General features: G+C 37.2%; 1 protein-coding gene across 10 annotated transcripts in view; it reads right to left on the bottom strand.

Annotated features, from left to right (window-relative positions):
- Nucleotides 1–25,955, bottom strand: part of LOC126864877 (phosphatase and actin regulator 4B) — a 392,626-nt gene that overhangs the window by 325,770 nt on the left and 40,901 nt on the right. Inside the window, exon 1 of one of the 10 annotated variants that reach the window (XM_050616735.1) lies at nucleotides 23,139–25,058. The exons of 4 other annotated variants lie outside the window; for them this stretch is intronic. In XM_050616735.1, coding sequence (XP_050472692.1) covers nucleotides 23,139–23,172 — 34 coding nt within the window. In that variant the 5' untranslated portion in view covers nucleotides 23,173–25,058. Of the gene's footprint in view, nucleotides 1–627; nucleotides 1,495–23,138; nucleotides 25,059–25,955 lie in introns of those variants that run through there. 5 more of the 10 variants (XM_050616727.1, XM_050616726.1, XM_050616729.1 and 2 more) reach the window with 5 other exon arrangements.

Genomic DNA, 25,955 nt, shown 5'->3' with positions numbered 1-25,955 from the left:
AAAGAAATCGATAACTTTTGATATGTCAATTTGTTTACAATCGTACAAACAGAATACACGATCGAATTTATATAGTAAACTTCGTATGATGAAATATTTTCATTATATCGAAACGAAACGAGGTGTCATTTATGAGTAGAAATAACATTTCTACGAACGGAGCAATCGTACCTAACCTAACCTGTACTCCATCTGTAAACGCGGCGAGATGCCGAAGGTCGAGATACGACAGCATTGGCTCGGCCAGAGAAAAATATCTAGTGACTATGGTACGTGCAAATAAAACGACATTCACGATTACGTAAAATACAATAAACGAGGCTGGTACGCGCAATATACGAAGCTTGAGACACGAAGCTTGAGGCACGAAGCCGGCTAACGCGAGTAACCTCAAACATCCGGTACTTATACTGACTGCCAAAAGAGTACGTACGTATAGTCATGTATACGGGACGGGTTACAGCGCACGCAGAAAGCATTCGGTTTTATCGATGAAACGGCACGGTGTAATGTCACCGAGCACGGCGTGATGGTGGTCGAGAGAGGAGCCGGTATTACGAGACGCATTTCGTGGACGCACAGAGGACACACGCAGGCACGTTTTGTTGTGACGAGAGACACACATACTAGATGATTCCTTAGGGCAGTGTGGATGGCTGTTTTCGGATGGCAGAATTTGAGGAGGAGCACGAACGCTCCTCTCGACGTAATATCACAGCGGTGACGATTCACGGCAGGCGTCGCCACTCCTTCACGGAACACCTGTGTGCCTCCTAGCTGCAGGTGAGAGGAGAGCGAGACGGAGAGAAAGGACGCAACGATTATAAACACAGAAGCACATACTACGCGCGTACGCACAGAGCCACGTAGAAGAGAGACAGACGGATGCAGGCACAATAAGTGGAGAGGTACAATGCCACCGATCTCTCCGAATAAACTTAGCACAGACGAGAGAAGAATAAGGCGAAGCTAAACGAGCCACGATATCACGACGACGAACAACGATCAGGGGTAGAACGAGCAACGCCGACGTCGACAAGGAAGCACGCACTCGTAAAGTTGACACACACGCTGCTCTCTCGGTATTCGCGCACAAGAGAGAAACACAAACGCGAGAAACGTCTCGCGTCGGGATGTTCGCGAAAAACAGACGATATCGCATAGACACGGACACACGGAGGACCGGATAGTTCGCGCGGGGACGGATTCGCGACGGAATTAATTACCACTGCACCGATGCAACGTGTAAAAACAAACAGATACCAGACAAACAGGCAACAACGACGACGACGACCGCGCCACGAAACACACACCGAGCGAGGCTCGTGAACACTGAGGGCGGCCATGCGATCACGGCGCCGCCACGCGACGCCGATAGGTATCATCGGCCACGAGACAACGCCGCGCCAGACGAGAATGGGGGAAAGTGAAGCTACTATACTACCTTCGCCGTAATTTTTCATTAATGAATTTACGAAGGGTCTGGAACCGGCTGCTGCAACAGGATGGGTTACGTGGTTACGGAACTATAGGGAATAACTATTTATCCAGGGAGAAAATATTTTGTTTAATTTATTTGATTAACTTCCTGCTTGTAATAATTAAACGGGACTGAAATAAGATCATTATTTGCACACGTATGATCGTATCGCATGGTCATATTGATTTTTTATAATTTCAAATTTTTATAAAAACATGTTTCTGTACCTCAAATCATACTTTTAATACAATAATTTATGAAAAACTTACTCAAAAGTAAGTCACGCTTAGTTTATTCTTCCCGTTAATCTAACCCTAATAAGCTAATTAAAAACCACATGTCCACGTATGTATATATTTCACATCATATTCGCGTGTATTCTGTATTCGTTCTTTTTTATCTTTAATTGAAGAAAATTATAGATCGCGTTAGAATGTCATTCGTACCTCCAGTTACGCTCCAAAAATGTAAACAACTTGCCACACTCGTGATAGACTGTAAATGCCTATAACGACGACTATAGACCAAAGTCACGCGAACATGCGTTGCGATGGAAATCTTCAGGAACGATACCTCATTGTGTACTTTGTAAACATTAGGAATTTTCCTTCTACATACTTCTGTGTATATTTATCAAATATTTCGCTGCTGAAATCATTAAAAGAAAAATAAGTAAACAAAAATTAGATCTTAATGAAGTTGTTTTCAACTCACAGTCAGATAAACTTTTAGCGAAATCAAAATCAAGCCCATTTTCACGCAATTCGAAAAGTTGCAGATTTAATTAGATGCATCCAGTGTGATAGTTAATCGAAATCCAATGTAATGGTTAATTAAAACTTCTAAGACAAACAATTAGAGGAACAGCGACGTTCCAGTTTCCGGTTCGTGTTCTGCTTTATTGAGTTTTCGTTCTTCTAGAAATAATTCTCGTTGGAATGCTGAAGATAACTTTTATCTTCGATACTTAACAATTACAGATGAGGAACATGAAACAAAAACTTTAGATAGTTACAAAGTCTTAGAATTCCTAGTCAACCTCCTGACAGACACAGAAAACGGAAGAAGATCAAAGACTAAAACCATTTTCGAGAACAAGAAAAGATTCTTCGTATAGCGTCTACGCGGCCAACAACGAGAAATGCTCTAAAACGGAACTTCAGAAGAATTCTGTGGAACGTCTAGTTGGATTCTATCAAACGGAACCTACCATTACAAAGGACTCGGACTGTCTACTTGAGCGATATTTCCAGGGATTGTAATAAACAGCTTCATTTTCTTCTATATTTTCAGTTATGTATCCTATCCTGGAAAGAAATGCATGGCCTTTTTCTTGATTTAAGGAAGAATTCGATGCAGTGAGGATATAGCTTCATAAGTGGCAATAGAAATGGTAATATGTATATGTCGTGAAATGATGTTTTTGGTTCTATTTCAGACGACGAAGATTACTGATTTGCATATATACATGTTACCCTATTTACATAATTTTTATAGGCAAATAATATTCTACTTAACTTAAGAATTTGGAAAGTTACAAAAAGTATCTATTAGGTAATAGGAAATAATCAAAACTATGACATTATCCCGAACACACAATTGTCTAAAGACATTATATATTGGAAGCATCGAGGCGCGAACGTTCGAACTGGAAATTGCTGGACGGAGCATGACGCGAACCACGTGGTATTTCCGAGGCGTCTAGACTCCTTAATTTAAACCGACTCGCGAATCTACCGACGTTTCGGCCCCGTCTAGCCGCTGTCACAACGAAACGGCTGAAATATGAGAAACACAACCCTCTCCTCGAACCAAGCACCCAAATCTTTTTTCTACCATGTCCACGTGTAAATCCGCCTTTCGTTTGGAAACAAAGAGGCCAGCTGTTGGCTGGATTCGAGGGAAATCTGTCCGTCTGTTCGCGAAACAAAACATACGGTGAAATTCGAATTTAATTCGGAAGTTGGTTGTTCTCTTTGAAAATAGAACGGAAACGAGTATTACGTACTGCTTTGCTAACACCGGCGCTCTCATCTTTTACGCTCGATCGCGGCTTAAGCAATGCGCGTCTGCGTTGAAAGTAGTAGAAACTACGGCCAAGAGATGCGTTTATTGGCACTGGCCCAGTGGCGACTCTTCTTCTTCTCCAGCGTTCGTCTCTCGCCAAATGTAGCCTCGTCACAGGCCGCAGCTTCGTGTAATAGTGTTCGTACCAACGCAGAAACAACTGTTTTAAATACTGTTCGCCGATATATCTTTCTGTTCTTATAATCTGGTGCGAATCACAGAAAGGCTGCGTTACGCTTCAGTTCAATAGTCAAAGTAGTCACTTCCGTTCAACGAACAGACGGTTCTCGTTGACGATATTAAGTGAGGTATAAACTGTACTCTGAACCGATCCATCGATCGCTGCGAATTAAGGTCAGTTTAATGAAAAGAAACATGATTAAGTGTTTTCCTAGATCTAAGAATATCCATAGTGAAGAGCTTCGTCTTTGAGGAGGAGCGATACTGTCGCTATGTATATCCGAATGAAAGGATTCTAGCAATAAGAAGATAACTTGCCATATATTTTTAGTTGTATGAAATTGTTGATTTTGTCGCTTTATGTTAGATAAGAATATGATTTTATTTAAAAAGTATCAATGATCTATTAAAAAAGTTCATTATTAGCAATACCACTTAACGACGAGTTTATGGTATATACATTTAAAAAAGTAGTTGACGTATAAATTTTATTTTTTTTACTCCCTGAAATCGCTATAAAATGCAGCTGACTGCTGTAATCCGTTCAATTGGTACAAAGACCGTTCCCCGTGGCGGATCTATAATTATTCAGTATGTTTGTGAGCGATTCCAGGAACCATTCTTGGCCACTAGGCGAACGCCGCCCACTTAACAGTATTAATAATTGCAATAAGGAACGGGCATCCTTGCTGGGTCAAATTATCAGACAATTCACAATTAAGAGGCGGAGGGTGGAGACGTATAATTAAGACAAAGTGACGGTACATCAGCGACAACCGCAAGCATCTACCAGTGGCAGCTAGCGTTGCACTTACGTTTCCTTGTGCTTTCACGGCTTTCTAAATGCAATCTGCTTGCAACAAGCAACCGCCATCAAGCAAATTGTCGTCCAGTTAGAAGAAAATTCAGTTTTTATGAATCACATTTACAGTATATCGACTTTCTTACTCATTCTATCACGAATATACCGCCGTCCATAGGAATTCGAACACTTTGATTGACTCGCATTAAAAATACACAAATGTTAATGAAATATATGAATTAATGGTAAAGTAACGATCACAACCATTATTTACTATTTTCTTATGGAAACAACAAATATATATTATACTTAATTGCTTATTTTTGGAATCAATAATATATTGAAAGAAGGCGTATGCAATATAATTAACTCGATCGAACACATTATCACATTTTGCCCGGTATACTAACATAAAAAAAGATTGTACCTAATCAACGAAAATCCTATAGAATCAACTAGGACTGTGAAATCATGTTCAAATGCATTGAATTGTTCGAAACATATCAATATTTTCCGTTCAATTTACTTAATATATAATCTAGCCTTCTGTACTTAATGTCACGTAAGCAGCGTGGTTGTTAATGTCCCAAAATATAATAAATCATTGCATTTTGATTTTCTAATTAAGGATTTAAAATCTCGATAGAGGTATGTTTCAGCTTGCACGAATGTGTTTGACTACATAGAAATATATGAGAATTATATTAACGAAAAAGAAGAGATCAAGAGTATATTATCTTGCTCATTGTAATTCAAATACATTTTGCCAAAAGTAGGCAAGTGTGCAGAATTAAAATAGACACTAAAACGGCAATAAAAAAGAATAGGCACAAAAAACATTATACATTAGTCAGAACGATAAATTGGAATTTGTTCAACGATTGTGCGAATAAAAACGCGACTCTGACAGATTCTACATTCCCATTCGCTACATTTCGATGCAACACGTCGTGCGCATCACGCGTAACGCGTATCTAGCGACATGCGAACTCTGCTGCTCTCCATCATTGGTTATTTATAGCGGGCGCAATAATCATAAGTGCAATTCGTAACGATCTAACAAGACAGTCTATGTACACTATAACGTAAAAATTATAACAATTAATATGATAAGAATAGATTTCAATAAAAATTGTATGGCATCCTTAGTATTGTATATTCTATGAATATCGAATAACAAGTGGAAATGCCATTTTATCTTCCCTTTTGTTTGAACCACTACTTCTTAGAGAAATGGAAAAAGTGGTGTGTGTAAACAAAGGGTAGTGGCTACGACGACATAGTAGAAAAACGTAGAATTAAAAATAGTGAAGAAATCACATGTTAGTTAAGCCATAGTACGAAAAACGTTTCTGTGATAGAAAGAGAAACCTACGAGGTGCAAGAGGTAGTAACTACGAATATACTATAGGCGTTCACCCATCTTTCTGGTATACACGAAGCAACGTATTGCACACAAGAAAGAGAGACCTCAGCTCCGAACCATGTCGCCAATAGTAGCACGTACACAACATAGCATCTACGTTATATATTATATGAATTAATTTTTTATTTATATATAATGGTAATTATACATTTATTATATTATTAAAACAGAAATAATTTTATAATAAATACTGAAGCAGCTTTAGCGTAAATATCAAGCGTATATTACTGCATTAACATTATAACAAAGTTATTAATAAAGTGCGGATATTTATACATTTTTATACTTCTATGAACATAACTAAAGGTACATTAAAACATAACTGTTCACCGTGAAAATATAAAACCAGGTAACGGGCCCATAATTCATCTAGACGTGTTGCAACATGGGTACCGTATCGATGGAAGAATCTGCGATTAACTTCGAAGCGTACTAAATGCGCTTATCGCAAGATCGAACGATAACAAAAGCCTGCGCTACGTCCGTCCATCAGATCGTTGGCCAACCGTCTGGATAAGACGTTGTTCGACGCGATAATGGCAGGAAATTAATGACAGCTAAGAGGGATGGGAACGACCGACGGAGTAATGAAGAGATTGCTTTCCTTATTACCGTGTAAATTCTTATTACTTTGTTGCACTAACGGGGACGCCAGCGAAACGTTCAAAGAAAGGGGAAGTAACGTGTCATGTGCTGTGAAACGTTTTAAATTGTAATTAAGAATACGATATACATATTTAACGTTAGTAAACGCTAGTAATTATTTAGAATTGCTGCCACCTTACCAATTTCGATGATTTTTGAATATATTGTAGAAATGAACACTTTGAGCAACTTTTTCCTACAGAAATAGCTTCCGCTTGGCCTTAGTTCCCGAGATATTCGCAGAAAATTGTCGGTAGCACTACACTGAATTTTGACTATAAATTATGTGTTCGCAGCAGTGTATACGTTAATATTGGTTACCAGCCGCCATACGGCGCGGCGGCTGGATAAAATAAGGTCTAACCCAAACCTAATTCTTATCTTTTGTTTACAGTTTATATGGGCTTAGATTATGCGTTATTTCACCCAAGCCGCCGCGTAGTACTGCGCAATTTATAAGCGAATTTCATCGTAGTGGTACCGACAATTTTTTGCAAATATCTCGGAAACTAAGACCGAGCGTCGGTTGTATGTATAAGAAAAAGTTGATCAGACTGTTGTATTTCTACAACATATTAAAAAGTCATCGAAATCGGCCAGGTGAGCAACTTGTAAATAGTTACCGAATTATTTTTATAGCTACTAAGCATACAGAAGTGCTTGTAACGAAATTATTGTGGAATTTTATTGAAATAAGAAAATGATTGTACACATTCATTTTCTAATCTATTTTGAGAAAAATTTCGACCTGATAAACGAGGCCTCTTCGGTAAACACATGTCATAAAAGCGAAGTAAAAACAAATTAAAAAAAACAAAGAATTAATTATTGGATGTAATTTCTCATATTAGTAGATTTTTTAAATATTGCTTTACGATACATTTTATCTCTTTATCATTTTCATATCTACAATTATACCTAAAATGAGGATTAGGTAAAAACATTATAGTATCTCCCATAAATATACCGTAAAGTAATAGGAATTAAACGAATAATTCTCTCCATAGAAGGAAGATCCCTTGTAATATAATTTCACCGACAAACAGAATATTCAGAGCCGCGATATGTACCAGCACCTAGCGTTTTTGTTCTTCACATTGCACACGGTGAGCGACTTAAGGGACCGCGTGTTTAATCGCGTATTTAATATATTTAATACATTTAATAAACCCGTAGCTGGAAATTAAATTCCTCTCTTTCCTGCTCATTACGACCACCGGAAGACGACGAGGTGAGAAAAGTTTAATCCCTTTATCGTTACGATATTACGAGTGGATCGGTATTCTTGATACAAAGTCCTCGCGCAAATGTATTATCCTGGAAGAAAAACCGCGACTTGGCGGGATATTAGCAAGGAATAAAAGTATGTATATCTAACGTCTGGTATCATCGTTTCGACGATAACTTCATAAGCGAAAGTGGCGATCTCTCGTCGGATTAACCTAATGGAATAAATTACTCGAAGCAGAAGGACCATTGCTGCTTTTTCCTCCTTTCGTTGCAAGACGCTATCGAATCTCATTACCCGCTGCTGTTCTCTCCAAGAACTTCGTTAACAAACGAACAACTCGTTGAACTTGAATTTGCCATTTTTCCCTCTTCGAAACTTAATTGAAAGACGATTTCTATCGGTTTTTCTTTCGCTACTGTGGCCATAGCAATCAAACATACATAGCGTATACATACGTAAAATGTGTGGTAAACATTTTGTCTATACTAAACAATCGTGTATTACAAACTATCTAATTACATTATACGTCGTTTTTATTATACAATATAATTTAATTTCGTAAAATCACAGCGTTTTTTCTCATTTTTCTTTTTTTTTTTTTTTTGGTCGTCACTGTAAATAATTATCGTGTTGTCTACTACTTTTATGCGAAGTTTGAATGTCTCACAAACAAGCATCATATCATTTCATTCGTATAATATGAAAAAAAGAAGCATTTTGTTTTCAAATAATTTCAAGCAGTTGATTTTTGCCCGCTTTTTCAGGTTGAACACTCACTCCACTGTGCATCGTTTCATTCAAAGGGTCAAAGAGGAAATTTAAAACTTCATTTACCGGATCAGGACTTGCCCAAAGCTGTTGCAGAAGACATTTCCCATAGATAACACATCGTCTGGTCGATAGCGGATGTTCTTTAAAGCATTTTTCAGACAGGCCAGCACCTAAAAGCTTGCCCAGCCAAAGCGCCGTAAAGGCGGATCAGGATTTAAGAGCGAGGTGTGTGTTTGAAAAACAAAGCCTCTCTATCGAGAGATCCTCGACGGATTATTACGTGACAGGATACGACATTAATGTCGCAAAGACTTCAGGTTCATGGTTTCTCACGTGCAAACTGTATACCTTCACACGCGTTTCAGCGATACAAGTACCATTGTAAATCATTTTTCTTGATGTTTTCATCGCACACTTACTTCCTTCCAATTTAAACCTAATATAATATCTAACTGCTCTAAGTATCTTTTAAGCGTGGATGTATGTGAATTCTATATGCGTCCACATTGACTATTATTTATTTCGATGACATTCAACTAGCAACAAATCAATACGAACTTTCTGCCTAATGCGATATAATTTCACAATCCACTATTTGTCTCTTCGATCCTCCAGAAATCTACATGATACAATATCCATAAATAGTTGCTGAACATACTAATCATTGCTGTCTGTCTCAATTACCTCATCGAAAGCAGCGCAAACAAGCGGTCAAAAGGTCGAGATTTTAAAAGCACGAGCAGCCATCTCTCGCGCGACGCAAGGACTTTCATCTCACGACTTTGAGCCTTGTAAGAGCGCAATTAGAAAGCCAGAATGCCGTAACAGAACGCGACATTCGTTTCATTGACACGCTTTTATCTTTCAATTTACCCGCTCGTGTTGCACGATCACGATTTTCTCATAAAGAGGGACTCATCGGCGAAGATATTCGAATACCACGCACGGGTCGCCGCTGGCGCTCCGCTTTTCCATCTAGCCTTCGATGGTTCGCCACAAGGGCGACCGTAGGAAAATTCTTGGGATAACAGTCTTGTCACCCTCGAATTCCTGGTTGCTTCGCAAAGAGTATAAACGGATATGAAATTGGGACACTAGGTCTTGCAGTGATTACTATACCGATTCGTGAATATCCTTATGAAAGATGGAAGAATTAAAAAGGGGACAGCAATTTGAGTGTAGTTTCATTTAGGCGAATTCGGGACAAGGTTGTTCATGCATGCGTGATTTCTGCTCTATTGTGATCGGTTTTAGTGGATATTTTTTGAGTTGTGCGCTGAGATCAACGGATACTAAATTTTATTATTGGATTAAAATGGATGAGGAAGGATTTAGCGTAGAATGATATGTAGAAGCACCGAAGTTATGATGGTGATTTTAAATTTGCTAGAAAATTATGGAACTACAGTTTAAGCTTACATTTAACACGTATTTTAATTACTATGTTTTAAGATGGATATTTTTTAGGAAGTTTGCAATAAATAAACAGAATGCTAAAATGAGTTATAGAATTAAGATAATAGCGGGGAGAGGGGTGAGATTTGATGTATTTACACATATTATAGATATTTTGAAATGCTCGAACTACATGATTCTACAAATGTCAAAAATCATCGAACTCCTTCTATTTTTGTGTGGAAACATCAAAATGGAAAGATTAAAAGAACTACAATATACCGAGGCTAGAAATATTTAGGAAATGAAAATATTAAACTATTTTCTCAACTCCATTCAATACATCTTCCACTAAATAGTTCAATTCCCAGCATAATATTTTTCATCAAAATCATTCACGAACAAATTGAGAAAAAGTAGTTAGTAAATTGCCATAAAAATAATTACCGTAAAGTTCAATATTTCCCTGCGTCTAGGTGGCAAGAAACAAAATGCAAGAATTCTCTAAAACAAGATTTTCACCTATAGATTTAATATATTCCTCACAATTTCCCAACTCTTCTTCTACTTTGCATTCTTCGATAAACTGCCAAGCAATTATCGAATCCCAATTAGAGCTTGACTCTCCTACCCAATAGTTAGGGAAACCATTTAATTGAACCCTGTCAGAGGATATCAACAACGCTAATTACAAAAACTGATACACTGCATCAAGTACAGTATCGATAGTTGACCACAGGATACATGAATATAAAAAATTCCAAGTAATTTCAACTCTACTGCGGTTATCGAATTTCAATGTATCAATTTCATTCTTGTTTTAATACGTAAAAAGATTTTTAATGTTTTAATAAAAAAGAAACATCAGCATACACTCGATACAAGGAATTACTCTAAGTTACATAATATTTGAATACATGTATTTAATAACACAGAAAATATTCATCTCCTATGTATATAATAAACCAACTGTAGGAATAGGAATTTTATTTCTCACTGTTTAATTTCTTACTCAACAACAATTCATACAAATCTTGAAATTCAAGAGGTTTGTTAATAATAAAAAGAACAATTTATTTGAGCCTAACATAATACAAAGAACGCAGTATGTTTAGCAACACATGGGATTTCCTCGATAATTTTCCTAAAAGCGAAAAAAACTTCAGCTTCTTCGAAACACTAAAATACCCGCGCACTTGGCAATTCGGGCAAATAACACGAATGTAAAGCGTTTCGCGATGCAGAGGCGTTTTCGCGCGGAAGCTAGGAACTTTCCAAGGGAGCAAACAGTCTATTGAGTAAATTGTGTGAAAGGATTAGTTTGCTAATGCCACCGACCATCGTGATAGTTTCCAGAAAGGCTCTTCACGTTCGTGGAAGCGTCATGAAAATTTCTCCTCCGTTTCCCTCCGACATCGCACGATTGAACTTGAAATATTTTTCCACGGGAAATAATCCTGAAGCTAACCCAAATCGTAAATTTCTCTCCCTTTATGGTTTAAGAAGAACAAAGGTATGACATGTATCAAACCAAGTTCAGACTCGTTCAAGTAACTGGAAACTTATTTGATTATTATTTGTTTGACTTTGCACTATTCTTTCAAATTTCTGTTCTCTCATCTTCATTGAAACTAGTCACTTTACAGAATTTGGAACGCTTCACTAATATGAGTTTATTGATACAATTGATTTAAATTTGTGCATTCAAGTTTCGAGTAAAATTGAGATAACATTACATGTAAACTATTACCGTTGTTTCATCATTCTGGCGACTTTTGCGAAATCAATGAATTTCGAAGACGATGTGAAGCATTCTGAAATGGGTTTTCGTATCGACCTGAGGATAAAAAATTGGATAGAGTTAGAGAGAGGGTGCATGATATATCGAAAAATAAACGTGCCAATAAACGGAATTTATTGACACTATATTAAAATAGAGTGAGCATCGATCTTCTTTATTACGTACTTTTTATATAGCTATCGAAAATAAGATAAGTCGATTGATATACCGTGGGTGGCTCAATAATCGTCGTATAAATGGATGAAAGTAAATGTTTTCTGTTCCCTGTATTTTTGCAACGATATAAATCTTAAGCGTGTAGAAGAAAAATAGAAAAATTCAAACGTATTTAGATAACAAGTTTCGGTGAAAATAATTAGAAGATTAGATTTTTATTACGTAAAAATACGATTCTTTAGCCTTCTTGTTTACTAAGCTCCTTTACAATTCAAATTCTGCTTCTAAGATATCAGCATACTAAGTTACGAATATACCAACGAAAACGATAAATATTTAAATACATGTAAACAGAGCGGTAAGAAGCTCCTCTTGTTAAATGGACATAAATCGCGACGCGATGTCCCATATGAGGAGTTTGTCGGCAAAAGCTTTCGCAATGATTTACAATATCGCCAGGATATGCTCTCGAATGTTTTTACGAGGCATCAGTCGGCCGTAGGGGCAACGAACGCCGAGTAGGTTCTATTAGAACGTATGATATACCTCTCCTCATGCTGAGATAGCCGTTTCGTGAGGTCGTGTCTGAATAATTAAAGAACAAAATGAAGCTGCTCGGAGCTCTTTAAATGACGAACCTTCTTGTGGTAGCTAACGACTCGGCCGGAAGAAATCGGAAAAAGATAGAGCAGCGTTACAGCTATAATTGGTCCTCACTTTGAAGATCAAAGACTTCGCTCATATAGCCGACCATGCGTAATTACACTATAGTGTTCTTCGTTGTGAGCTTGATTACACATTTTTACAAAGTTTCGAAAAGAATTCTACTACGTTGAACGTTGACGCTGGTTCGCCTGGAAAATGAAGTACAATCGAGAACAAATTTCATTGTTGAGAATTCAATGTCGATAATTCATTTGTTTATTGTGCGAGTGTGAAAGTTCATGAATTGATAAGACTGCGTGAAAGAAGGAAGACCGAGTGCGAGACTCGTGCGAGACCGTCAGGGATACGTGTGAAAATGGGATTTCTTGCAAGAACTTGGATAGGTAAGTATCTTTATCGAATTGCAAATGAGTAAAAAAACGATATTTTTAATGATTAATAGTTATTGTAAAGCAGATACTTTCCAGAAGTATGAGGCTGCTAAAGAATAAAATATTATTAGAATATTATGTAGAGGGAAGTCCTTAAAAGAAGTTAATTGTTTCTTATGAAATCTAAACGAAAAATATCTTTAAAAACTGCACATTGTTTTGGAGCGAAATCTAGAAAATAATAGCAAACTAGGTGATGCAACTATTTGCACGTAACTGTAATCGTGAAATTTCTCTGGCTAGTGTGACTCGATTGCAACAGAGTGACCATACAGAAGGTTACGAGTGCATAACGATCGCGGAATGCGACACAAGAAGCGCGCGCGACCGCGCGTTATGTAGCAACCGGTTTGAAATAACTCGCGCAACTCTAGGTCGCTCTAAAATAAAGAAAGCACGAGGTTTCGCTTTGCATGTCAATGAAACGGCGCGGTTGTTCCCGCGGAACGGCAACAAGATAAATTACATCGTAGCAAGAAAACATCAAATGCGATATGAGGACTGATCATATATACAGGAGTTAATAGAAGAGCGCGTAGAGTAACAAGTTACAGGGAATATGTATCACGCGGTCGTTTTGTTACGTTAATTTTGCGCCTGGTATGTCACCCGTGTTCCCCGAAGAAAACGCTCTGCCGTGAATTAATTAATTAATAGCATCGGCCGTTATTGTTCGCTGCGCATCGGAATTTTTTCTTGTCTTTCGACTCTTTGATAGAATTGGAAACTGTGATAGTTTGAGACAAAATAAAAGGAGGATGGTCGAAAGCTACTAAATTTGTAGCCTTTTAGGCTAAAATTCTTATAAGACATCGTTCTATAATCGCCGAGGTACAACCAACATTTTACCGAAGAAATGTTATCAGAAGAAGAGAAGAATGAAATATAATAATAATTCTTTATATTCAATACGTTCCATCTTGTTTTAGAATACAAATTATAGTGATAATTAGAAATATACCTAATTCATGGAACATTTGTATCGTACTAGCTTACTTTACTTCGTCGCGTTTCAATGTTGCCGATTAACAACATGCGCTATATGTCTTTACATACAACCTACATATATAAATATCGACTTTCCTTTATCAAACGTTTGAATTTTTTCCATTTCGTGGATTCATTTCGTAGTTACGATCATCCGGAGTCGAAAGGTTCCGATTCTCTTTTCGGTACATCGTCAACTTCGTCAACATTTTTTACAATTTTCCAATCACATTTGCCATAATTGTACCTTAGATGCCCTGTTAGAATGTTGGCTACCTGAAGATGTACAAATTTAGCGCTCATCATGCAGAAATGTTAAACTTTAAGGTCCAAACAGCTTTTGCAATCTGCAATTCAAGACGTTTCTATAAAACGAATACCATCATGAGTGGAACTATATCAATCGATCTCGTCATTTAGAACAATGATCCTCATATCGAGATGGTTCAGACTTTCCGTGACTAAAACGTGAAAACTGCGACCAGTCTCACCGTGATGAAAAACAGAGCGTGTAACCACGAGCTTCGTTTCACGTCTCTGAGAAGCATAAAATTTATTATCGCTCTGCTCGTCGAACGTTATTGATGGCGTCGACTAAACTTAAAGCAGCATCCTCCTGGCTTATCCGACGGAGTTGCTTATTGAACGGATGCATTAGCGTCAAATCGTGCGTAAACGATCGTCGCTTTCTATCGAGTAATTATAGATAATGTGGTATTTCGCTTGCTGCTCTCCTTTTAAGAAACTTCGTTTTTCTTTCGTGCTAAAAAAAGGCCGGGTAATGGAGAAAGGATAATTAGAAAAAAGTTTATCCATGTATCGGTCGTAAATAGCCAGAGTGTTGTGTTAACACTTTGTCGATGGGGCGAAATTGATTCATAGCGCACCTTCGACAACCTGTTATTGTATAGAGTTACTCGTTGGTTAAATTGAAAATATGTAGAATATCTGTGCAGCCAGATAATTGTATAAAAGATAAAGCTTAACGTAGATTGAAAATAGAATTTACTTTAAGGCAGCTTGCTCGTGTAGGATTTTTTAAAAGAGTTCTTCTCTTCTTTAATTTGTGCTTTTCGATGGAGTCGTAGATAATACACAATTTATTGTTCTACACAGTTACTTGCTACTGTATTGAAAGCGTGTAGAACATCTATGAGATTGAAGGCAGCTACAGAAGATGGAAGCATCACATTAAAATGTACTTCAAGTGAGTATCTCGTGTAGAATTTTACAAAGAATTTATAAAAACCGTGAAAATATTTTCTCCGATATTTGGTTAACTTTCTCGTTCCCACAGTAGCTGTATATAGGCGAAATGTTTTGAAATCATAAAATTAAACTCTTATTAGAAGATGTTCGTGGAACTGTAAATAAGTTTCATTTTCTAAATAATCCCTACACATTTAAACATTAAAATCTTCGTATGAATTGCTTATTTGTCATATAAATAACAAATAGAAAAATTACTGACAGTAATTTGCAACTGTGAAATAACTTGAAAACGAGGGGATTAAAATATTACATTCGTCCGACGATAGCAGACCAAGCACTATCAAATGCATGAAACTGAAACTGATATGTTCTCCAAAAAAGCGATCATTACTTACGTTTAAACAAAATCAAGAACGACGCAAAGATCGTTATCGCGAAAGGAACACGATAAAACATTCTTCCTGCATCTTTCATTAAAGTACTCGTAAGAAACAGGCAGAACCTTTGCCAGTGGTAATACTTCGACATGAGCGAAACAAAGATGATAGAAAATAAGGGGAAGCAGCGAAGGCAATTCTGCGATTTCCAGCGGGGGTGAGAGCCGGCCTGTTATTGAAATAGTTTCGTCGACGGTATTACGCCGGTTGCCGAGCTAGTTTTCGTTCTCCTGTAGAAGGTAAATATTACCAAGCCGGGTCGAAGAACCAACCATGTATTTCACGGATATCGAATGCGTTACGTCCACGACTGGAAACTTCGTTCACGAAATTAGTTCCGCGGTTAGTTTTCGAATGCGTTCTCACCGTTTCGTAGAAAATTGGATTCTCGCTAATTTCCTGGACAAAATTCGATTCGCGGGATCGTTACGGTATCGAGGTGCTTTCTCGAGTACGGCGGGCGAATTTAAATTTTAAAACAGCACCTGGTGTAACGAGAAAGGGTGCGCGATCAAAGAGCCGTGCAACAGAGATTCTAAATGGAGATCGAACGTTAATATAGAAGCAGAGCGTACAGCCGAGCCCTGATTTTCTTTCCAAAGAAGATCGATGTAATATCGTAATTACCTCGCCGCTCTATAGGACATTCGATTATGCGCGTAAACCCCGTAGCTGACAGCTAATGTCAATGATAAACGATTCCGGCCTTGGTTGGCGATGTCGATACCGCTAAGAATATATTTCGAGGCGCAAGATCGATCTTATACGATTATCAAACGATGTTTGCAAAACTAAAAGGGCTCGAGGATCGTAAAGTAAGGCAAATTAAGGCTCGTGGTTTTTGACGTATTAATTTGAATCTTGAGAATAGTATAATACGTTCGATTCAAGAATTCAACATATTTTTCTTTATATCGTTTTATATATCTTATCAAAACATACCTACTATGCTAATTTACTTCGCAGATTTATTTACTTATATAATGGAAACTGAATTTTTTTTTTAAATTGGATTTCCTGCTAAATCGATGTATATGATATATTTCTCTCCTCGTATTTCTTTTCGAATAACTAAATCAGATAGTTTCTGATACATACAAACTCTTTATATCTTCCTAATCTAAAAAACAGACACACATTGGAAATAAATAATTTTTCATGTAACGAGCGACAGTTGAAGGACTCAGAGACCCTATTATCGATACTTTGGCGCCTACACGAACGGAATAAACAAGTCAGCAGCAGGAGAAAAGCCGGAGCATGGAAAATCCCATCGATTCGTCTCCCTCCTGTAAAACTTTCCAACTTTTCAACCGTTGGTACGAGTAGCTCCGACGCAACCACCATGAACACGCATTTCCTACCAGACCACCTTGCCGTTTTTCCACAAGCTACTTCCGATTCCTCGTTCAATATGCGATCGACACACGCGCCTTACACGATCAAACTTTCACGATCGTGCGAGAATGGCAAGAATACGAGAAAAACGAACGCGAATCCTCTGGCCTTTCGTCACGGGAACGTATTGGAAAAGTGGAAGTTCTTGGACGCGAAATACGCAAAAACACAATTTAATTTAAGTTATTAGTTACAAATTAAACACTTAAAATGAATAATAATTTATGTGTTTTTCCGCTCGACAGTAGTTCGTATTCTTATTCCATAAATATTCGGAAAATATAAATATTTATTATAAAAATTACATGGAAATAAATCGTGAAACATGCGAATACCAACGTCAAACAAACGCTACATTTACCGATGTAGACTGCGATATCTACTTAAAGTTACGAATTTTGCAACCCTCGAACGAAATATTTGTCTATAAATCCATTCGTTTCTATTACCACATTTGGTAAAAGCCGAATAAATCAAATTGCTTCGAAATAAATTTAAAAAAACAGTCGCGTATGCAAATACATCGAAAGATTTATTTCGTGAAAAATAGTCGAGGACTTTTTCTTGCAATATATCTATTATATCCTGCAATGAGCTCAATTCTTCTTCAAGTAAAAAAGCACAGTTTCTTTGCGCAATATTCTACTCGTTGAGACTTTGACCCACTTTTACAAATTCAAAATATCTACCCCAAAATGTCCGAGACAATTTCTGTGAAATTTACCCTCACGTAACTAACATTACGAATAAGCACTCAAATGTTCACCCATCCGATAGAAGCTGGAAAGTCTTCCGGTTTGATCGACAATATACATACATTTTCAGCAGCTTGCTGAAGAAACAGATGCGGAGGGGAAAAGAAAGAAGAAGGGTGAGTGTTTCGGAGCGTCTACGACTCCGCGACGTCTCATTGTTATGTAACCGTAGTCACCCTCTACGAGGAAGATCGTTTCTATCTCATCCCTCTCATTTTCCTTTTCACGATGTCGGGTTCGGCCTGCGTATTCATCGCCGAAGTGCTTCTCACCTTCAGGTTTCTCCATCGCACACCCTTAGGTTGAGAGAAATGTATAGTCGGTGAAAGAAACGTAATAAGAAGGTAAAACCAGTTAGATGTTAGGAACTAAAGTTGATACAATTCGAAGCTTGAGCAAGTGCAGATTATACTATATAACTGCAATTTCGTTCGCTTATGAGAGCGCAAATTTAGAATCTTTTCCTTTCATCTAAAAAACCGAGCAAGCAATAGCAATCATTATAATGCGGATTTTTATGCATTTTCATAGCAAATAATAGGAAAGAATGTATAAAATACTTCAAACATATGTCGTGTTTGTTGATATTACTTTGCTAGGTGAAACGGATGTTCCACTTTTTTAATTATATTCTCAAACATGTGAATTTTCATAAAATCCCTCAGTCTGATTATCATATGAACGAATGATTTATATCGATAGTGACAAATACGTATTAGAAGCGTGTATAATTATTTGTATGATGTATGCTATTAAATGGTGTAAGTAATTAAAGGGTAAGGATATTATACTTGATTAAAGAAAAGTAAACATAGAATACGTAATTTCTAAATTGTTACTGAATGTTAAAATCAAATAAAATTGAAAAAGAATAAATAGAGAGGATATGTCACGGTGTATACAACTTTTATCGCATGACATAGAGGATTAATTTTTGCTGATACTGCAATTGTTATTGAACCAGAGTCGACAGAGATTTAATAGCGTAAAGTTTTAATGAAACATTGTAAACAGTAAAGTTTTAATGAAACGCTTCCACAGCCAACAAGAAGAACGTAGGAACCTTAGGTCGTCGATTTAATACAAACTTTACACACTGATAAATTTCGTTATAGACTGTTTACAAAAATTCCATCAAAGTGTCTAGTACTCAATATTTCACGAATTATTCGTAATCAAAAGTGCGTTCAACTACGCTTGAATTGAAATATCGAAAAAGTGCCAGCACGATGCGAAGGTAATTAGTTCACCTTGTGCGCTCGAAAGGAACGCTTAGCTCCTTATACTCCGTAATTACTTTATTCAACGTATAAATGTAATTGCTTGATTCAACAGAGATGTCTGTACAGTTCCAGGTACAGCTATATCAATGGCTATCGTCGTTAACTGTCTTCATTCTCTTATATACCTTGAGCAATTTACCACCCGATCACGTTTTTATTTCTGAAGAAACAAGAATTTTCTTCAGTTTGAAGCAAATAAAAAGAATCGTTAACAAGCGATTTCTCGTTTTAATTTTCTATTAAAATTTTGTTCAACGCTTTGGGATCTACTATTGTCTATTATTAGCCATCGATTTTCATTTTTTTATAATCTAATTTTATTTTTACACAGATATTGTACCCCATTTTGATTCCAAAGTTACAAACCTCTTCCTTTTAAATAAAATTTTCGAAAATTGTAGATTCATCTGAAGGTTGATATTCGCTGGTTTCAGTTTACCTAAATTCTGTTATACTGGCAAAAAAATTTGGGTTACAGAGGCTTTAAATATTTAATAATAAACTGACCAAAATGGTAAAAAACGAGAGAAGTTTAAGTTACTCAGAGAAGTACACCGTTTAAAATTAAACGGAAATTAACAATGACGAATTTTATTTTGACTCTTCGGACATTTTCTTCGGCTATATCATTCGTGTTCGTTCAACGAAAGTTAATTCCTAACAAACAAAAAAAAAAAAAAAAAGGTTGAAACATGTAAATTCTTTTCCTTGGGATTAAAACGAGATTAAAACAAAAATGGTCTAAAAATCTGAGAATTGGATTAGTCTATGATATTTCTATATCTGTCACAAATTACAGCTACGTCGAACGGAGACGTTGTGGTAATTTTCTTGCCATCGCGTAGCGCGGCTAAAAACGCCGCGGAAACCTGAAAATGTTTGTCCTTTAAAGTGGCTCTTCCGGCGCCTTTCGCGTCGAGGTAAATATAAAGTAGGCCGGGCATTGCAAGCCGTGTTCCTAGAGGAAGTCCGCTTTCGTGCACCAAATAGCAGCCAGTCCCCGAGCCCGATGCCGTGGAAAATTGTGCCTGGTTCGCGGTTTCCGCCACCAAAATAGGAATTCGATGTAATGCTTTGAAATGTTTGGGACACCAATCGAAGCTTCCGCAAGCTTTCCGAGATTTTTCGACAAGTATGGACCATGGTAAAAACGAAAAATTCGATTACCGACATGTATGAAATTGTTGAAAGAAATATAAGAAATGATTATATTGGCTGTACAGTAATTTCAGTATAAATAACATTGGAATTTATGAATGCATAAGTATAGATTTGAAATTGTATTACTGTACGTTAATATTAAGTTATTGATACTTGTTAAAATTCGAAAAATATCGTTTCCGTTGTGCAATAAATAAGATAGTTGCAGCTACTTTTATGCTAGTTTATAGCAGCAGGATATCGTATACCAGAAGTGAAAATTAAAAAGTTTGAAAGAAAAGGACAAAAGAAATCAAGATAAGAGATATATAGAGATAGATAGAAAGTTTCGAGGGAGTGGTTTTATTGAAAAGTTTCATGATGTATTAAAAGTTGCGAGGTCTTTTTTACAGCCGTGAATAGTTGGGAATGATAATTACGTAAGATGCATAAGGGCGGCGACTCCTCCCGACGAGTCGTCTTGTTTGAATTTTTGAAGGTTATAGAAAGCATTATTCCTCGGTCATGATTCAATCGATGACCTAAATGCTTCGCGTGGGTCGCCGCCAAGTCAATGCAGAATAGAATACTTCTCGTTCGAATAAAGTGTCTCTTCTCAATTCCTATGCATCATACATACGTCGTACAACGTGGTTTACGTGGTTTCTTATTTGTCAATCAACGCTTCCAGTTATTTGTATTTATTGATCAAAGCTTTGAGTTATTGTACATTTCAGGAAATATGAAAAACTTAAAAGGAAAATTAATATTATAGGAGCAAAATAAAATTGGTTAAAATATAGATACTTCTGGTTCATAAGTTTAGGCGAATCTTTAAATGAAATCTTTAATGTATTAACCGAGGAAAATGATATAATTCTCAATCTCTTAGATATAATCCTTTTTTTATCATTATTTTTATTATATCTCCTATATTCATCGCATATTCTCTAATAAATTGTTTCGTTTGAAATATGAAAATAAATTGATCCTAAGTATATTTGGAATAATTCGAATCAACCCATGTTAAAAAATTGTTCAATAATTATATTCTTTAATAAGAATAATACCTTCGATCGACTCGTCAATGGATTAAAATGATCCAATCGATCTTTCTGTTCTAAGGATAAAGGACAATTTCAACATTGTCTTCCAATCGATACCTACAGAAACTAAATGAGATTCCATCTTTTTTAAGATCTAAAAGATATCAGCTTTTAACTGATGGCAAGGACATTATTTAGTAAATCAGTAAACTAGAATCGGATCGTTTCATTTTTATATCGTAATCAAGATGATCCTTGAGATAACAACGTAATGGACATTCGCATCAGAAATTCCGGAATGCGATACTGCATTATACATTTCCGTACATTTATATACATTTCCAGCGATAACCAGCTTTCCGTTTTATTTGATCCTTTATGCACATCACGTATTTTTGCGTTGGCAAGCTCGATGTACAGCGGAGCTGCCTCTATCAACGGGGATTCCATTTTATGGTTTCTCGATTATCCCATCTCCCATTTATTCGACGTACCTACGTATGAAGAAATATGTAACGATGAAACGTCGTTACACCGATCAATGGTGTTATGTATATCCTTGCCTGTATTTATAAGTGCCTATAATAAGCGCCGAGCATAACATTAATACTGTAAATATGCTTACAAGGAGCCATGTGTCGAATAATAATTTAATAACGGGTAAACATTATTTTCATAGAAATTCCTTTCCAACTATGTATAACGTTTACGTGTGTAGCTAAACTTGAAATATTAATATAAATATTTTAAAAGGATAAGATAAAGAACCGTGACGAAATAAATAAATTACAAGTAAATAAATTAAAATATTAATAATGATCGTTGTTGATATTAAGGTAAAGTGACAATAACATGATATAAAATAACACATCGATATGTAGGTATAATATTTCACTCATACCGCATAAAATATAATTTTTAATTCCGTCACAACACGACGCATTTTGTATAAATAATCACGATCGATTGCTGGCAGTTAGCGGAAAGATTTGATAAATTCATTCGTTCGATGAATTAATTTGCGACACGCGTATCTCTATGTTGCAAGTGGTCGCAGCGATCAATGCAATCAGATTAATGGATTTACACGGTCGGCGGGCACAAAACATTTTGGATATTTTTTAACAATCAGATCGCAACGTCCCGCCGTCGTTAATGGAATGCAGGAAATGGAATTGTTCCGAAAGGTAGAACTTCCTTTTTTCATCCTGTCGCAAATTAAAAAAAACAGATTGTCAGTATCCCCGATCCGGTTGACAAATCGGCGTTTCTGACAATGCAATGTAAAATAATCGAATCCTCGGTTGTTATTCTGCTTTATATCGAAGCTGCCGGTATCGAAAGCACGAAATCGACGACGCTGTATGATATTATGTAAAACGATACGTTCTTTTGTGGTAGCGCTTCTCGTACAATGCGTGGACAATCATTTACCAATAAATTGTTTGGAAGAGATCGTATCGTATATAAAGAAATAAATGTGAAATATTGTTCATAAAATAAGCGAGAATTGTCAGAATAACACGTGCAATACAAGAAAGATAGAAAATGGCAAATCTATTTTTATAAAAATCTATGCAGTATATATAAATAACGCAATTAAAGGAAAGTATATTACTTAATGACAACAGATTATTCTCTCTAGTCACACTAGTATGTCCTTCACATTTAAGAAACTTTTAAAATTTCGTTTGCTTCATTTTCTACAGAATATCGCACGAGACAAAAACGAGCAATTCGATTGAAATCTCATTAATTTCAATTTCATAATCAAGGAATAAAATCTTACTAACAAAATCTGATGAAAAACTTGATGAAAAATGACATACCATCTTTAAAAGGCCCGAATCGCAACAAGCTCATCTCATCAAGCACCAGCGATGTTCCACGGTAGCGACAGTAGATCAACGAGTATCCCGAAACAATTCACCGATATTCACCGGTACTGGAACAGGCTGGCGAAAATAAGGTTCATGATGACGCGATCGAACTGTATGCGGCGTCATGCGAAATAATAAGGCCGGGCCGAAAGGTTCCCCGTTAAGTCGTTCCTCATCGTCGCGATACCGTTCGTCACTTTCCACACGGAAGTTCTTTGTTCAATCAATGGCCCGTTTCACCGAGTCCTGTTGAATATTCACGAAACGATCCCACGAAGACTAGCAGCGGCGTGGATTTGCATGCAGCGATTTTATTGCGCGTCGTGTACTCACGAGCCGACGACAGGTCGACCTGGACTATCTCTAGAGCTGCGTTTCAAGCGATAAGGCCAAGAGAGAGGTAAGGACGTCTCGCGGAAGAAGATTTTATCGAAGGTCTCCGAGTCGATCGATGAACATACTCTTTCATCCAGCCCAGGTTCGAGAGCAACATCGAGACGCCTCTTCAGATTCTACGATTCGCCTGACTCATAGGACAAAGAGAAATCTTTTTCACGAGTCGCTGCGCCAGTAAACGACCGCCTGTCCTTTGTTCCCTCGCGTTCGATCGTCGTCTCGTGACAAACCACGCGGTTTCACACGTGAGCACTTTTAATCGCCAGACGTTCGATGGTCAGCTGAAATGGCCTGGAACCAGAGTTTCGGTGCAATCAATCTAGTTGTACCGCAGAGGTGACCAGTTGATCAGTGTATCGCCTGTGTTGTCTCTGAGTTGCAGACTTTGTGAACTGGTTAATGAGCAGTCCACACGTGAAAAACACATTCGTTACCGCGATACGAGGGTAGGAACAGTATTTAAACAAGCTTCTTTAATCAACGATAGCTCGTACGAACTCAATTTAGAACGCGATTAGTAATTAATCAACCAACAACCACATTACGATCTCCGTGCGTGTCTACTTTCACACTGTAAGTCTATTACGCTATGAATGTTACCTTACACTATATAGGCTAGGAGAAATTGAAAGATTAGAACTTTTCTCTTATTGGTAGCAGATATGATTTCCCTGTTTGTTTTCCTCGACGATGCACTTGAACCGTATCGCGTAACGATACATCTTCCATCGATTCACGGAGTACAGCTAATCCAATGTATTCAACTAACGCAGTCTGATATCGCAAATTGTTACCGCAAGTATAATCACACCTCAGAGACCGATGCTTCGCGTTGTTACGTCAATTTAATGTACTTAGCAGTCTCTCGATTTAATCACTCCACGTTGATTATTCTACGTTTTCGACGAAACGACGCTACGTCTTTTAGACGGAGACAGTCGTTGAGCGTCGCTCTTTGTCTTATCTGTCCTTTAACGTTTACGTTCACTTTTTCGTATCACTGTGTTGTCACCAATCTTTCATATGGCCACTAATAAAAGCTTCGCATAAAAGTAATCTTCGATAAATAATTCAATTAAAGAGATTCAACAAAACTTATCAAAAACACCTAAACATATGTGACAGCGAAAAATATAGGAAAATGAAGATAGAAGAATATGAAGAGTCTGAAGAATGACGAAGTCGATAAGCAATAGCGAACGATCCATTGACTACGACATCGAGAAGAGGCGTCGCGCCATTAACTAGCGTAACTCGTGGAAGAATGTCGAGTGGCAAAACCACGTACGGCCGTCTTCGTCAACGGTATCCGGTGCACTGGAGCTCGACCTGGTCGAGCTGTTTACATCGTGCAAGAACGTGGCCACCACACCTTGCCGGGCTTCCGTCACTTCAATTATACCAACACACCGGAGCCATCATGAACTATCCGCTTCACACAACGATAGAAGAGCACCTTTGTGGCCAACCGAGCGGCACTTGATTGGCAGTGAGCGCGCGACATGCTGTGTCGTGCTCGTACCAAGCTGAGAATAGACTGGTATCGATGCACAATCTATAGGGACTGAACTGACGCAAATAGGCTGTAGTACTTGCAGACTATCGCGGAGAGGAAGGTCATGGGATCTCGATCGTGCTGATCGATCCAACCGAAACATTTCATCGCGTGTCCATACGAATTTCATATCGTTTTCATGAAATTTCGTATTATTAGTAGGTTTCGTATCATTTCGCAATTAACGCAATGGAAGGATTGCGTACACTGTCTCACGAAAATATTCAAAGATTTATTATAGAATGTATTATGTGGAATATACAAGATGTCCCGCTGTTTAGCGTACAAACTTTGCCAGTGTATTGCATAAGTAAAAATGAAACTAAAATCTTGATTACTCTCTATCAAGAAGTTCTAACGAAATATGAAACTTGTGTCTGACTTGATGTCGATGTGTTATTGAATTTATTGTAGGTCAAAATCCATGACGATTTCGTCTAATTTCTTCACATACCAACATGATAGAACTATACATAAAAACCGTAAACATATGTGAGTGTCTTATATCAACATGTATCACGAACATCATCTTGTCTAATTTTGTATCAAACTAAAAGAAAGAGTATTGACATATATGTCTGACGCATTTCATGTTTTCGCTATAACTTTCTAACGAAGCATTTATAGACTTTCCGCTACATTATATTTTCATCTTATTTTTAGCCACGGAACACGTTGGTAAAATATTTGTACACTAAACTGCGAGACACTTTGTATATAAATATATTATGTGCGTTGAAGGGAACTTTCTGAAATTTTATTAGCGCTACAATGAGACCATGTTGATGACGCTTTTACGAAGAACCACGTAATTT

This window comes from Bombus huntii, chromosome 4 (assembly GCF_024542735.1).
Source record: "Bombus huntii isolate Logan2020A chromosome 4, iyBomHunt1.1, whole genome shotgun sequence".
NCBI lineage: Eukaryota > Metazoa > Arthropoda > Insecta > Hymenoptera > Apidae > Bombus > Bombus huntii.
Note: the sequence above shows the minus strand (reverse complement) of the source record. Positions and strands in the feature narration are given on the sequence as shown.